This window comes from Sus scrofa, chromosome 7 (assembly GCF_000003025.6).
Source record: "Sus scrofa isolate TJ Tabasco breed Duroc chromosome 7, Sscrofa11.1, whole genome shotgun sequence".
In the NCBI taxonomy this organism is placed as follows: domain Eukaryota; kingdom Metazoa; phylum Chordata; class Mammalia; order Artiodactyla; family Suidae; genus Sus; species Sus scrofa.
The window spans coordinates 112,323,903-112,337,962 of record NC_010449.5 but is presented as its reverse complement, the minus strand read 5'-3'; the positions used below and the strand labels follow the sequence as shown (position 1 = coordinate 112,337,962).

General features: G+C 47.4%; 1 protein-coding gene across 5 annotated transcripts in view; it reads left to right on the top strand.

Moving 5' to 3' along the window:
- Positions 1-14,060, top strand: part of TTC7B (tetratricopeptide repeat domain 7B) — a 248,963-nt gene that overhangs the window by 181,161 nt on the left and 53,742 nt on the right. The window contains exons 17-19 of one of the 5 annotated variants that reach the window (XM_021099605.1): positions 5,565-5,662; positions 10,101-10,262; positions 12,815-12,865. In XM_021099605.1, the coding sequence (XP_020955264.1) occupies positions 5,565-5,662; positions 10,101-10,262; positions 12,815-12,865 (311 nt within the window). Of the gene's footprint in view, positions 1-5,564; positions 5,663-9,780; positions 9,850-10,100; positions 10,263-12,814; positions 12,866-14,060 lie in introns of all 5 variants that reach the window. The other 4 variants (XM_021099607.1, XM_021099608.1, XM_021099606.1 and 1 more) reach the window with 4 other exon arrangements.

Sequence of the window (14,060 nt, the reverse complement as noted above, 5' to 3'; positions counted from 1 at the left end):
CTGTACCCCCTCTAGAAACGAGAAAATAGATCCATCAGCTTGCACGTTGCCAAGTTTCCCTCGGCTCTCCACACCTCTCCCACCTCCCCACATTTCCTCCCACTTAGCAACCAAGAATATTGAATGTGAGGAGAAAAAAAAAAAAAAAATAGCAGAATTGGAAAGCTTTTTAAAAATACTTAACCAAATGCCTGGGCTGTGTCCATACTTCCTCCGTTTCCTGAAGGATCCTTCAGGGCCAGAGCAGGGAGGAACCCTGGCTCCAGGCGTGGAGTCTGGATGCGGTGGGGGAGGGGGGCCCAGCCACCCCCAGAGCTGCTCCCTGCAGCTCCTCCAGGAGCCTTGAGTGAGGGGGTGGCCGTCCAGCAGCCCCTTATTAAAGAGCTTCCTGTTTGTTTTTTTAACTTGATTTTCTCCGGGATAAAAATAAATGTTTCTCCTGTAGCCCTCACCATTGTGCAAATTTAGACATCCTCCCCAGTGTGGCCGGGAGGACGTGACCCTGGCAGTGGAAGACGGCGGAGAGGGGGCGGGCTGTGTCCCCACAGGGACAGTGCACTCCTCAGTTCCCCGGAGAGAGTGGCTCTGGGCCCCCAAAACTCGACTTGGGTCACACAGGGTTTGAGAAAAGGACAGGATCACAGGAACAAGTGGGTGAGAAGCATCCCCATTGAAAAAACATAAAACCCGAGCAGAAAGCATCTCGGCAGGAGGTGGTTGGTTTCCAGCTGGAGCAGGTCTGCACCAACTTCCGGGCTCAGGCGCCCTGGTTTCCAAGTGGGCTCAGTTGGGGGAGGGGGCCTCTGCTCACCCTGCCAGGGCTTCCCACTGCTCCCCACCCCCAATGGCCCCCTCGGGGGCTGGCACCGGCCTCGGGAGGGGGACACAGAAGGCATGGGCAGGAATGGGTCCAGACTGAGACTCGGCCTCGCTTCATGTTCTCTGATCCTGTCCCTCGCCTTTACTTTTGCTGGAAGGAGAACCACCCTCTGAGCCAGTGGCCAAACTGAGCCTCAGCCCAGAAAGCGGTCCGCCTGCAGGCTGAGCCAAGAAAGCATCTCCTGCTCTGAGCAAAGGGTGGGTGGCACCCTCCTGAGAGTGCATTTGGCAGGTGTTGGTCACGGCAGAAGCCTGGAGAGATTTCCCCAGGTCTGCAGTTTGGCCTGCATTGAGGGTGGAAGTCCGCCTCTTGCTTAGTCTCCCCTCTTGGGGAAGCGTACAGCTTCCCTCCATCCTTGTATACGTTGACTTGGCTGCTCAAGACAGCGTGACTTCCGGCCAAAGCCTCGCGGGAAGGCCAGCAGCCTCCCTGCACGGAAGCATCTCAGCAACGGACAGTGCCCCTTCAAACCCCAGCCTCAGCCTTCCAAGATAGCTCCAGTTCTTTCCCCTTCCTGGAACATAAAACCGAAGCTCCACGAGGTGAAAGAACTTGCTCTAGGTGTTCTCAGTTAAACGACTAGTAGAGCTGTGGTTCAGACCCAGGTCTGGCTACCATCGAGCCCTCTCTACCACCCAGGCTGCCTCTGAGTTGACAACCCATGTCTTTTTCTTTATTTTAATTTTTTTGTTATTGACCCGTTCTCTCCCTTCTTGTCACTGCCACTTGCACCATCTGCATCCTGTAGCCATATGATTGGAAGAAAAGTTTTCTTCCTCAGTCCATTTTGATCACCTTAACGAAAAGCGTGGAAAGTTTTTTAAAAAGACTCTTTCTTTGCTCTAACCTCAGCTGGAAATTGGAACCCCCTTTTCGTGCTAATAGTCACCAGTATTTGGGTGGTGCTTTCCTCTTTACAAGGTATACTCTCATTCATCTTCAAAGCAGCCCCATAAAATGGGTAAATGTCATGTTATATTAGACCCATTTTACGGATGAGAAAACTGAGTTTAGGAATGTTGGGAACTTGCCTTGACTCTTGCAGTCCAGCCCTAAGATGCCTGAAAGATGCTCTGGTTTCCGATCCAAGGCCCCTCTATTACATTCAGTATTTCTTGTGTACCAGGAACTATCTATCGCAGAGCTGGGAAGGGACAAAACTGTGGCAAGAACTCCAGGGTTCAGACCCAGTTCACCACCAGCTTGGCTCTTGTGTTCCATCTCTGTAGCTATTTTAGAGGATTTCCCAGAGAAGCTTCCAAGTTCCGGTAAACTCTGACCATCGGTACAATTGACTCTGAGTTTTCCGTCCTAATTGAGGGGAATTGCAAATACCTGGAATTGCACGTCTACATGTGTGGATCCTGCAGCTCATAATGTGCTGTGGACTTGAGGTTCCTTCTAATTTCCTTTCCCTAAACCCGCTTCTAACACCACTGACCAAGACTGGTTTTCTTTTCCTTCCCTCCATCCTCCTTGGCAGGTGGTCCTGGCACCAAAGGGCCAGGCAGAGAAAAGGTGAGGTGACGGGCCTGGAGGGGGAGGTGGTCCCCAGAGGTGCCCAAGCAGACGTGTCCCATAGAGAGAGAAGAGGGCTTGCGGGAGAGGGACTGGCCAGAATGAGAGCGTTAAGGAGACTCCAGGGTTGGCCAGGCCTCCCTCTGCCCCTTCTTCCATATTCTGTGGATCATAGCAGAGGCAAATTCTGCACCAGATAAATGAAGAACTAAAAATTACTTCAAGCATCCAGCAAAATTCTCAGTAGTGGAAGGGAACTAGGTCTCAGCTGGTGGAAGGGAACTAGGTCTCAGTGGGTGAGGTTTATAAATTCAGATTTAGGAAGTTCCCTTCGTGACTCAGTGGTTAACGAACCCTACCATGAGGATGCGGGTTCGATCCCTGGCCTTGCTCAGTGGGTTAAGGATCCAGCATTGCCTTGAGCTGTGGTGTAGGTCGCAGACACAGCTTGGATCCCATGTTGCTGTGGCTGTGGCATAGACTGGAGGCTACAACTCTGGTTTGACCCCTAGCCTGGGAACTTCCATATGCCACGGGTGCATCCCTAAAAAGCAAGAAAAAATTAAAAATAAAAATAAATTCAGATTTAGGTTTTGGTTGGGGTCTCTAACATTTGGAGCAGGAGACCCTTAACTCAGCTTCCCCACCCCTACCATTGCACCAAGACAGCTAGGCGTAAGTTGTCTTTGGAGGTGAGCCAGCCAAGTTTGTAGGCACAGTATTTATAGGATGCCTAGTATATGCCCAAAAGTTATAACTCTTCCGACTGCTCTGTCTCCATGACCTCAGTTCAGCCTGATTCATGTCTGTCAGGAAGACCACCCTTATCCTCATCTCATGGGAAGTCACCGAGGCACACAGAAAGTGGCCTTGCTCAGAGTGGCTGGCCATGAGGGACAGACATAGGGTAGGAACCCAGACCCCTGGGTGGGTTCCAGAACCCAGCATGACAAAGCAGCAGCCAACCCTGCGCCGGGCGACATGGGAAGCCTGGAGGATTGTGGCTGAAATAAACATTTCCCATCTTACTGAGATTTGGTCCACCGAAAACCCAAGCAGATCCTTCCTTTGCAATTACAACAGCTCATTTTGTGTCTTGGAATCCCAGGTGATGGTGATGAGAAATATCGCTATGCTATATGGGATAACATCTTCTGAAAACTCTAAAGTGGGGAACCATTGCAACATTCAGATAATTAACTCTTTGTAATATTTCTGCAATATTTTGTGTAATATTTAATATGAAAAATACATCTATGTATGGAGTTCCCATTGTGGCTCAGGGGAAAACGAACCCAACTGGGATCCAGTATGGGTTCGATCCCTGGCCTTGCTCAGTGGGTTAAGGATCTGGCGTTGCTGTGGTTGTGGCGTAGGCTGGCAGCTATAGCTCCAATTCGACCCCTAGCCTGGGAACTGCCATATGCCACACGTGCAGCCCTAAAAAGCAAAAAAAAAAAAAAAAAAAAAAAAAAAAATTATCAACAGAGCAGTGCTAGAAATATTTAGTCGGTCATGGGATTAATGAAAATCTGCATGTACTTTTATGTTGTCTTCTGCTCAGAGACATTTATTGTTTCTCAGTTGTGGAAATAATTAATAGAACAGTTTCCAAAAAACTTGCAGCGAGTGATGTCATAAGTATAGGCTGACAAACAGTCTGAACTGAAGCAAGTTTCCTTCTGTTTCCTGTGGATTTTTCTAACGACATCCCTGGACATGGAAATTGCAGCCTGCAAACCGTATTAAGTTTCATAGCAAATCTTGTTTGTACCACTTTTAGCAACAGCTGCATGGAGGAAGGAAATTGTGTCCCTTTATTGTAGAATTTGAACTTCTTAACCAAAAAATGTCTCTTGTAGGCCCCCCCCCCAATCTGGGTGAGGGGAAGGATTCAAAGAAAAGCATTAAAGGCTCAAACCTCAAGAGATAGATATGCTTTTTTGATAGAATATCGTAATAGTGGGAGGGAAAGAAGAATGCAATCGTGTTTGCTTATAAGCTCCTTAGAATTTTTTTTTTAAAGTGTCTAGGAGCTAAGGTCCCTTAACAATGCTTCATTCCACTTGGGCCCCGAGTGGTCTACCCGGGGACTTGCCAAATGAGTGGGGCTGATCCTCTTTTGCAAGAACAGACTGGAAGTGGGGACTGAGTGCAGGGAGCTGGTGGGAGCGCTGGCCCAGAGGCCTGTGCCAACATCCTGCTGTGTTCTCTCTAAGCCCCCTCCCCGCTTCCCCAGCTCAGGAACACTGGCTGGGGGCTGCTGCTCCCGCCCCACCGGCACCCAGCTCAGTGTGTGCGCACACACCCCTCTCCGTCCTATTATATTGAGATACCAGCCACGCCATTTATCTTAAAGGCTTGTTCTTAGGACAGAAACGAGGCCATGCCTGTGATGACCCTTCCCAAAGTAGGGGCCGGGATCCTTGATTTTGACCACTACACATTTAGAACCATGTGGGGAGCTCTGAAAACCAGAAATTCTGATTCATTCGGTCTGGAGCAGGACCTCGGCATCAGTATTTTTTAGAGCTGCCCCAGGTGATTTTTCTTAGACTCCCTGGTGTAGAGCGTTGGTCCCTAAAGACAGCTGGAGGCCAAGGTGTTTATGGGCTTGATGAGCCCAAGACTTCCCCACACAGAGTGCGTGGGTCAGTTTCCCCCGCACGTGGATGGAGAACCTGGAACCGAAAGAGAGGAAAATGAGTGTGTGGGTGCGGCTTAAACTTCATTTGTGATGTGGATACTGAAAGGAATCCCAGCCAGGCAGCCGAGGGAGCAGGATGCCTGGTAACAAGTGGAAAGGTGCTGAAGACCATCAAAAACGCACAGGAGGACTCGGTGGTTAATGAACCCGACTGGTAACCATGAGGTTGCCGGGTCGATCCCTGGCCTCGCTCAGTGGGTTCAGGATCCAGCGTTGCTGTGAGCTGTGGTGTAGGTCGAAGATGCAGCTCGGATCCCGCATTGCTGTAGCTGTGGTGTAGGCCGGCAGCTGAAGCTCCGATCGGACCCCTAGCCTGGGAACCTCCATGTGCCGCAGGTGCAGCCCTTAAAAAAAAGCGCAGGAGGATTGACTGCATTTCCGGAATGGGGATTGGTGGATGCTGTTTCCTTCCGCCACCCGGCCCTTCCAATGACTGACATTTGTCGCTGTGTTTTGCAGTGATTCTGGACGTGGGAGCAGCCTCTTAGATAGGACCATTGCGGACAGACGACAGCTTAATACAATTACTTTGCCAGACTTCAGCGATCCCGAGACAGGTGAGAATGAAAAGCCAGAGGGGCCGAAACGGTGTCAACAAGAGCATGGGGCCTGGTCCCCGAGCCGAGCGTGTGGGGTGAGGGCCACCAGGGCCTGGGGTTGGAAGAAGACCTCATGCACATAAGCTAACCTCTCGAAGGAGGTGCGTTTTCTCCACTGGCTTTTTCAAGTGTGTGTTCACGGCAGGGGAAGTAATATTTCTTGCCCAACACAACTCACTGAAATCTTTCTACTTTTTCCCCAGCTCTTGGAGCCGAAAATCAAAAGTAAAATTAGATTATCCCCCTGCTCGTCAAGCTTCTCCCCTGCTTTTCTGCTTCTCCCTCTCTCCTTAGATTTCAGACCTGGCTGAAATCAAGGTTGTGGTTTCTAACCAGGTGCACATACGGACACACATACAGCCATCAAAAGACTCTGTAGGGAGGCAGGTGGGCTCTGAGCTTCTCCTGCTGCTGACCCCACCAGGAGGCCCGTGGCCCTCACTGCCCCGGAGCCAATATTTACACCGCAGTTGTCATTTGCGTTTCCACAGTTGCCTAACTAAGTAAGAGGGGAAAAGAGATCCCTGATATTTCCAGAACTCCAAACGAGTAATTCTAACAGAAATACTGACTCTTCAGTGGCGGTTTGGAGGACAGACGCACAGAATATAAAGAAATTCACTGCGCTCTGAGCCTCAGAGATAGTTCTGGAGCATCATTTGGAACCTGGTTCTGTAGCTTCTCTGGCCACCCTGCAGGGCCCGGAGTCAGGCTTCATCTCTTTCTGGGATGCCTGGTCTTCTACGGGCTGGCTTCTTGAAGGGAGCTTCCGAGCGCTTCTCCTGCACTGGGCCAGGTTCCAGCTCCTGACCGAGCCCTTCCAAAGAGCCAGAGAGTAGCCTTGAGGCCTACACTGCCATCCTTGGAAAATCTGTCCCCGGGAGGGCTGGGAGCCAGGTGTGGTACTCACTTGAGTTTGTCCTCACAGCTGCCTGCCATCCGGTGCCCGGCTCCCTTTTCCCAAAGTTAAAAGTCGGCCGGTCCCAGGGCCCTAGGCGCCTAGGTCGGGAGCATCGGGCATTAGAAGCAGCACACATTATATATTAGTGCAGTTTAACTGGGTCACCATGCTGTACAGTAGGAAAAAAAAAAATATATATATATATATATATATAAATAAAAGATTAAAAAAAAAAGAACCAAGGACAAAAAAATAAATAAAAATAAAAATAAATTAGTGCAGTTTAACAGGGCTTGTGGCTGCGGCTCAGAATACAGACGGACTGGCCCCAGAGACACTTGCCACCCATGCGGCCTGAGCCCTGGATTGAGAAGCAGGCATTGTGGCCTTAGGCTGCGACCCGGGCCAACTCCGAGCTGAAATAGTCCTGCTAGAGGATGTGGCCCACGCCCCCCCACAGTCACAGGGCAGGGAAGGTAGGTTGTCAGGATTGAGCTTCTTTGAGGCTCAGACCCTGGGGAGAGAAGAGAGGGAAGTGACACTCCAGCACCAGCAGCTCTTTGGGCTGGTTCAGATCAGCTGCTGCTGCTGCCCTGGGCTGTCTCCCCTTCTCCCCCTCCCCAGGGCCTTGGGGGAACAGCCCTCCTAAAGTCAGACCCCTTTTCCTTCCCGCTGGCTCAGACCTTAAATTCCCGAGGTCCCAAGACTTCAATCCATGTTACCCTGAAAAGAGACAGTGGGAGGAGATGAGTGTGGCTGTTGGGATTCAGTCTCCACTCTGCCCCCCCCTCCCAGGGACCCCAGGTGACCTGTCTCTGGTTCACAGCCGGGGGTCACTGCCCCTTCTCATTCATGGAGTCTACACACGCATTCTCTCACTCCCTGGAGGCCAGGTGGTTGGAGTCTGGATTTCCGTAGGACAGAACCTCAGCCTCCAGGTGCTGTGATCATTTTATTGGTGGTGGTGGTGTGCTCGCCCAACGCAAATCCCTCCAAGACCCCTCTCCCTGGCCCGGCCCCCAGAACCCAGCTGCTGGGGTACAAACCACCAGTTCCTTACTCAGGAGGCCGGGAAATCTGCAAAACAGAAGGCCACCTTAGCAGGCCTTATCCGTTCCAGACGGGTTATAAAGGATGGTAAAACATTCCGAAGTGCTTATTTAAATCAAAGAGTCTTAAACGTGAGCAAGGTCGGCCTCTAAATGGTAAGGATGGAGGAATAAAACCCAATTCCACAGAGTGCAGCCTGTGGGCATGCGCAGGAGGGCAGTGGTTCCTGGTCATGCATCTGTGTGGACCGACCCACAGATTTGGGTTAAATCTGCTTCCGAAGCTTCCATTGACAGCTTTGGCTTCCATGCCTGCCCCTCCATCCTGCCTGTCCCTGATGGTAACCTTTTTTATTAGCTTTCTGTCTACCCTTCCATGCACATCAGCTTGGATATAATTGCCTACATCCCTTGGCTTGAAAATAGCCCAGCCCTGTGAGGTGTCCCTTCCCACATGCCCTGGGCATCCCTCCACACCTGTCCACAGGTACGTCCTCCAGCTTCTTTACAGCCGCCTGGTACCCGAGGCGCTCAGAGCCCACGGCCGGGGCGCATCCACCCAGCCGTTCTCCTTCCTTTTGCCTCAGTTTTCAGTTCACGTGGTGCCAAAGGAGGCTGCGAGTCTTGACTCCCCACCGCAGCCCTGCTCACTTAGGGGCTGTAGAGGCCAAGAGAAAAGGGACTCGTCGGAAGTGAACGTGGTCCCAAATCGAAACAGAAGTGACCCTGAGGTCAGCTGTGGTCTGAGAGAACCCAGCCCTGTGGTGACAGCTAGTCCATAGCATGGGTCTCGGCCCCACCTGGTGCATCTCCTAAAGGGCACAGGCATCCGACGTGAGAATGGCCAGTGAGACTCGAGGGCAGAGCCAAGGCGACTGCCACCCCTGGGATCCTGCCAATTCCGGGTCACCCACGGTGCAGTAGCTTCCCTCGTGAAGCCACAGCCCCCTTTTGGATGGTTGTTTTTGTTTTCTAGGACTGGAATTTATTTCCTTTTTATTTTTTAAGTTTCTTTGGTGGACACATTTCAAATATACCAGACTAGAGATGCTAATCCCCATGCACCTGCCCCCAGCCTTCAACAATCAGCATCTGTTTTTCCCTCCATCTCAGCCGTCCCACACTTCATTTTTGTAGCGCACGTTGAGGCAAATCCCGAACATCGTATTTTGCTGTTAAAAAAAATGTCGGTATCTATGTCAAACAGATGAGCGCTTTTTAAAAATAAAACCAAAATACCATTATTATACATCTGGGTCATTATAAAGTGCACGCTCCGTGTTCTTGATCTCGGAGGTGGCTAATTAACTGGAATGTGGTTTTTCCACCTCAGAAATTGTCCATATGCAGATCCGAGCAGTAACAGACGGGGAACCATATCTAGAAGCTTTGCACTGGTTGCGTCCCCTTTGGCTAAAGAGTAGACGTTGGTTTTATTAAATGGATGTAGAAAGCTGGAAAAAAAAAAAAACTCGTTAGGAATATGATTTCCCTTCTAATATCACCTCTGGCTCCCCTCTCCCCGCCTCTGTCATCCTACAGCGCCCAGCCATCCAAAGAGCCAAATGGAGTGACGGTCTTTTAACTCTGAAGCTATGAATCATTACCTTTTCTTTGGAATAAACTAGTTCCTTAAATAGAGGATGAAACAAAATTTGTTTTCTTCCTTTTGCCTTCAAAACAGGATATGGAGGAAGGGGATTTATCTTTAATCACTGATAGACATGACCAGACCCTATCCAAAGCAAAATGATTTTTTTTACCTTGAAAGTTTGGTCCGTTGAGTCTGGGGACAATCTGATCACTGTACTGGTTTCCCTCTTGCTGTGTATCCCTCCAGCTAAAGCCATGGGGGTGACAGTAATAGCTTCCTTTTCCAAGTGCCTGATGGGTGCCCCCAAACGCAGACCTGCCTAGAAAACTTAAAGACTCCACTGTCACAAGGCTGGGACCTGACCTATGGTTTGCCCCTCCGTATCTGCACCAGGAAAACTTTAGTATTTCAGTAAATTTCACAGAAGTGCTTCTCATTAAAAAAAAAATAATGATAAATAAATAAATAAATCTAGGGAAATTCGAGGTCTAACCCTTTCCAATTGAAAAGCAAAGAGTTTCTTTTCCTCTAGAATGTCCTGGATGTTATAGGTTAAAGACGTATTATTTTCACTGGATCATACTGCTGAATCTGTACCCAGGTAAATCTGAGTTATTTTTATTCCGTGGTGTTGTTGCAGAACAATTAGATAACCGGTGGGAAAACAGCAAATTTGTTTTCTTCGGAAAGCACTTGTATTCTGTTATCAAGTAGAGGAATGATTGTGTATTACATGACCTCATTTTCTTTGCAGCTTATGTGAGTATGTTAAAAGCTACTTTATTTTTTTTCTTTGTGTTTCTAAAGTTTTTTTGCTTTTATCCTTCTTTTTTTTCTCTTTCACTTTTTTAGTGTCAGATTCCTCCTCCTCCTCTTCTCTTTCAAGAACCGAATCTCCTCTCCACCTGTTTGTATCTTCTCATCTTCATTCTCCTCCCAAACCCGATACCTTTGTGTGGCCCCCTGCACCTCATGCAGTCAGTGACCCAGGCCCCCGCCAGGAACCCTCTCTGTGTAAACATGATTTATGGTTTTTCCTTTCTTGTTAGACCTGCTTCATGTGCCTGATGTTTCATTTTCTGATAATCTTCCAAACTGATAAGCTGGATAGAGAGCTCCATCAAATTTTTTTGAGAGAAAAATCTTGCTAGTTTGAAAATCCAAAAGCTGTTTGGGGCAGAAAAACACGTTGGTGCCCAACTTCCCACCTCCTCTTTGAAAAGTAAAAGAAAAAAAAATTGTTTTGGCCTAGTCTGAGGCATGCAGAAGTTCCTGGGCCAGTGATGGAACCCATGCCACAGCTGTGACTGGAGCCACAACATTAACAACACCAGGTCCTTAACCCGCTGAGCCACGAGGGAACTCCAAAAGAAATCTGTTTTGAGCAGAATAAACAGAAGCTTTATAGAATATTGCTTCCAGTTCTTGGATACTGCCATGCCTTCTGGAGTTAACACAAATGTGTAAAGATCCCTTTTTTAAAAACAAATTAGAACAGTGTGCAAATAATAATGTGTTCCTAAATATTTCTCATTTTCAAATTTAGAAATTCATTCGACAATATATAGTAAGCTAGTATTCTAAAGATATCGGCCATATGCCTTATAAATATGCAGGTCTCAAACCTTACTGTGCTTTAAAATCCCCCAGAGACCTTTGAAAACTCAGATCCCCAGGCCCCACCCCCAGTTTTTGGTTCAGGAGGCCTGAGGTGGGGCAGAGGAATCTGGGTTTATAAAATACCCCCTTATTTATAGAAGACCCCCTTAAGGTGTTTTCTAAATAGTTTTATATTTAAATTTTACACTTAAGGGAGTATTTTATAAATACGTAAGTATATAAAAGTTGTATGCTACATTTTGAGAAACGATGCTATAAATTGTTTTCCATTTGCAAGGAAAGAAATTGTTATGTTTTTTGTGATGAAACTGTGCAGAGACCTTGAATAGCATTTTAATGTAATCTTGCTTTCACATAGTGTAGAAATTGGAAAGTCTGTTTTCAGGGACCTGTCAATGAAAAAAATATTACATCCCTGAATTAAAATGAGACATTGGTTGATGAAGCCCTTAAATGGCACCTAAATAGATCCACCCTTCTTCTTCCACTCGTTTATTGAATGCTCACTTTTCCCACGGCACAGCCAGAAAGTTTAATCTCTGTATCTGTGATTTACAAGGGTTCATCTTTGATCCAAAGTCTCAGTTACATGCTGAACAAACGCTCATAAGGGAGCTGCTACCAGAAAGCACTGCTTTCCCTAATGTGTTCATCTTTCAGGTGACACCTGCAGTGTTACACACACACACACACACACACACACACCAGAAAGAGAGAACTGGACAGAAACGAGTCTACCATTAAAATAAGTCATTCAAACCAAGAACCACGCTGACCTTACATATCTGCATATTAGGTGTTCTGAACTCAGCCTTCATGGCCATCCCAGTTTTACGGAACAGAAGTTGAAGATGATGTTTATAAACTGCTTATACTGTTTTTAATCCCCATCTTAAAATAGACATTTTCCCTTAATACAATGCCCAGGGGCAATCGCCAACTTTGGTTTTTCCAGAAAAATTGTTTTTGACATTGACTTTTGCCCAGTTTTTTTCAATTTTAAAATGGGATTGCGTTGTTCTAGAATATCGTTAGATGTTCCCACTGCGCCAGCCACTCGTTTGCACGGCCAACCCACCTACCTTCACTCCCTGCCAGTATTTATCCTGGGTCACCCCAAGGAGTCCTGTGTCCCTTTAAACCTTTGGAGACTGGTGGGCCTCCTTATATCAGATTAATTAGCAAATTTGGGGGGGTGTGATAAGCACCCACCGGGCTTTCTGCTGAATATATCGTGTACCAGCAGCGCTCAATTGTTTACTCTTTGTGAAGCTATGAATCATCTTCCGTCCCCAGGGAGCCCCTAACCAGTAACCATGTTTTTTCCCTGCGACTGAGGTACCCAAGGATCTCCAGCCCCCATCCTGCGTAAATGCAATATTTAGTTAGGGAAGAGAAAACATAATATATGTGACTAGTAAATGTAGCAATTTTTTAAATTAAAACTCTAATGAATTCAAACTCCAACTCTTTCCCTTAGGACTGAAAGCCAAGACCTAAAGTTTTATGAATTTCTCCCTCCAACCCTTTGACTTCACAGGATTGAAAACTAGCCCAACCCTACAAACTGTTGGGCTCGTGATTAGGGTTAATGTGTGGAAAGATCTGAAAACTGCTTGTTTGATTATTTTTCCCCTCCCTTTGGAATTTCCTGCCCTGGAAACAAAGCAGGTTACATGAATTGGTCAGCTTTCATGTGCTGAGTGAACATGTAAATACGAAGGGGAATGCCCAGTTGGCCTTGCTGGTGTTAAAAAAAAAACCAAAAAAAAAAAAATCATTGTTAGTGGGAAAACATGTGTCACACTTGAAATCTGCTTCCAGACAGCCAGGCTTACAGTTGGAAGGTTATCAGAACTCCATTTGCTTTTTCAGCCTTAATTTTGGATTTTTCTCAAATGTTTTGTTTCTTGGTTTTAATTTTTGGTTTGATTTGTTGTTCCAAGGCAACTCTCCAGAAGTATACTTTCATGGTTTTCCCTCCCTTTTTTCAGTTAGTAAGTAGCTTACCAATCTATTAACCTGTCTGAGGGTCTCCAGAATCACGCTTCCTTCCACCTTGCCGTGTGTGTTGTGGCTGTGGATGACGGGGAATGTCGTTGAGATGGCGAGATGGCTGGATATGAAGCTGCCACCTGCTTGCTCACTCCTCCCCCCAGGGGCCCGTCTCTCCTGAGATTCTAATGCTTCTGCTGCAGCTCGGGTTTAAATACTGAGGAGGCAGTGCTTGTCTGGAAAGAACTACGGAAGGCATTGCAGGACAAACGCCCAAGTAAGGGTGTATGTTGGCGTGGTCCACAGCCCCACTGGGGCCCATCAAAAGCATGAGACCGCCAGCCTCCCCAGAGCAGTTGGGGGTAGAGGGGACCAGTTGAATCTTAAAATTCCTTTCCAGTTCAACCATTATAGGTACCCAGCACAAAAGTTCTAATAATTAATTTACCTAAAATAAGCTAAATAGACATCATAAAATTTCAACTCCTACCAAAATGTAAAGGAAACCCAGCGGTTCTCTGGGTTCTCTGAATGGAGGACTCGTGCGTTACAGTGGCGTTTTGTGAAGGCGTTAGTGGATTATCAAATTTTCCAAAGGATGTTTATTTGATCACTGATCCTCTCTGGTCAAATATGTTTGGGAAATAGTGCATCTCCCTCCTAGAGACTCACAGTTCACATTAGTACATTAAAGGCTCTGAGAAGTCCTGCAATTAAAAAGTGCAAGACTCTCCGAACTTTGACCCAGTGTTCCCAAGCTACATCGTGTTTTCTCCCTGACGCGGTGTCCATGTTCCAGGGACTGCATTTTGAGAAATGTCGAGGTATACAGTGAGCCAGTGCATCTGAATGATCTGAGCCTTTACTGCTCATGGCAAACATTCCCCTCAGAGCCTTGTTTTCCCTTCTGAAATCCAGCTCAGCCTAGCTGTGGCTTTATTTCTGGCTTTAAGAAGTCCATAATCAGAAAGGGGTACGGTTGGTATTATCACCCCTTTAGAGTTGTTCAGAAAAAAGGGTCCTTCCAATATCAGACTCCTCAAACACATTGAAACGATTTTCAGAAGGCCAGCTTGCATTAAAATCTTCAAGCAGCCCTTACTGGTTAAAGTGAGGCCTGATACATAGAAATAGCTCCAGCTCTCTTAAAAGTCAGGAAACCTGGGTTCAGGGGCTAGTTCTGCAGAGGAACCCAGG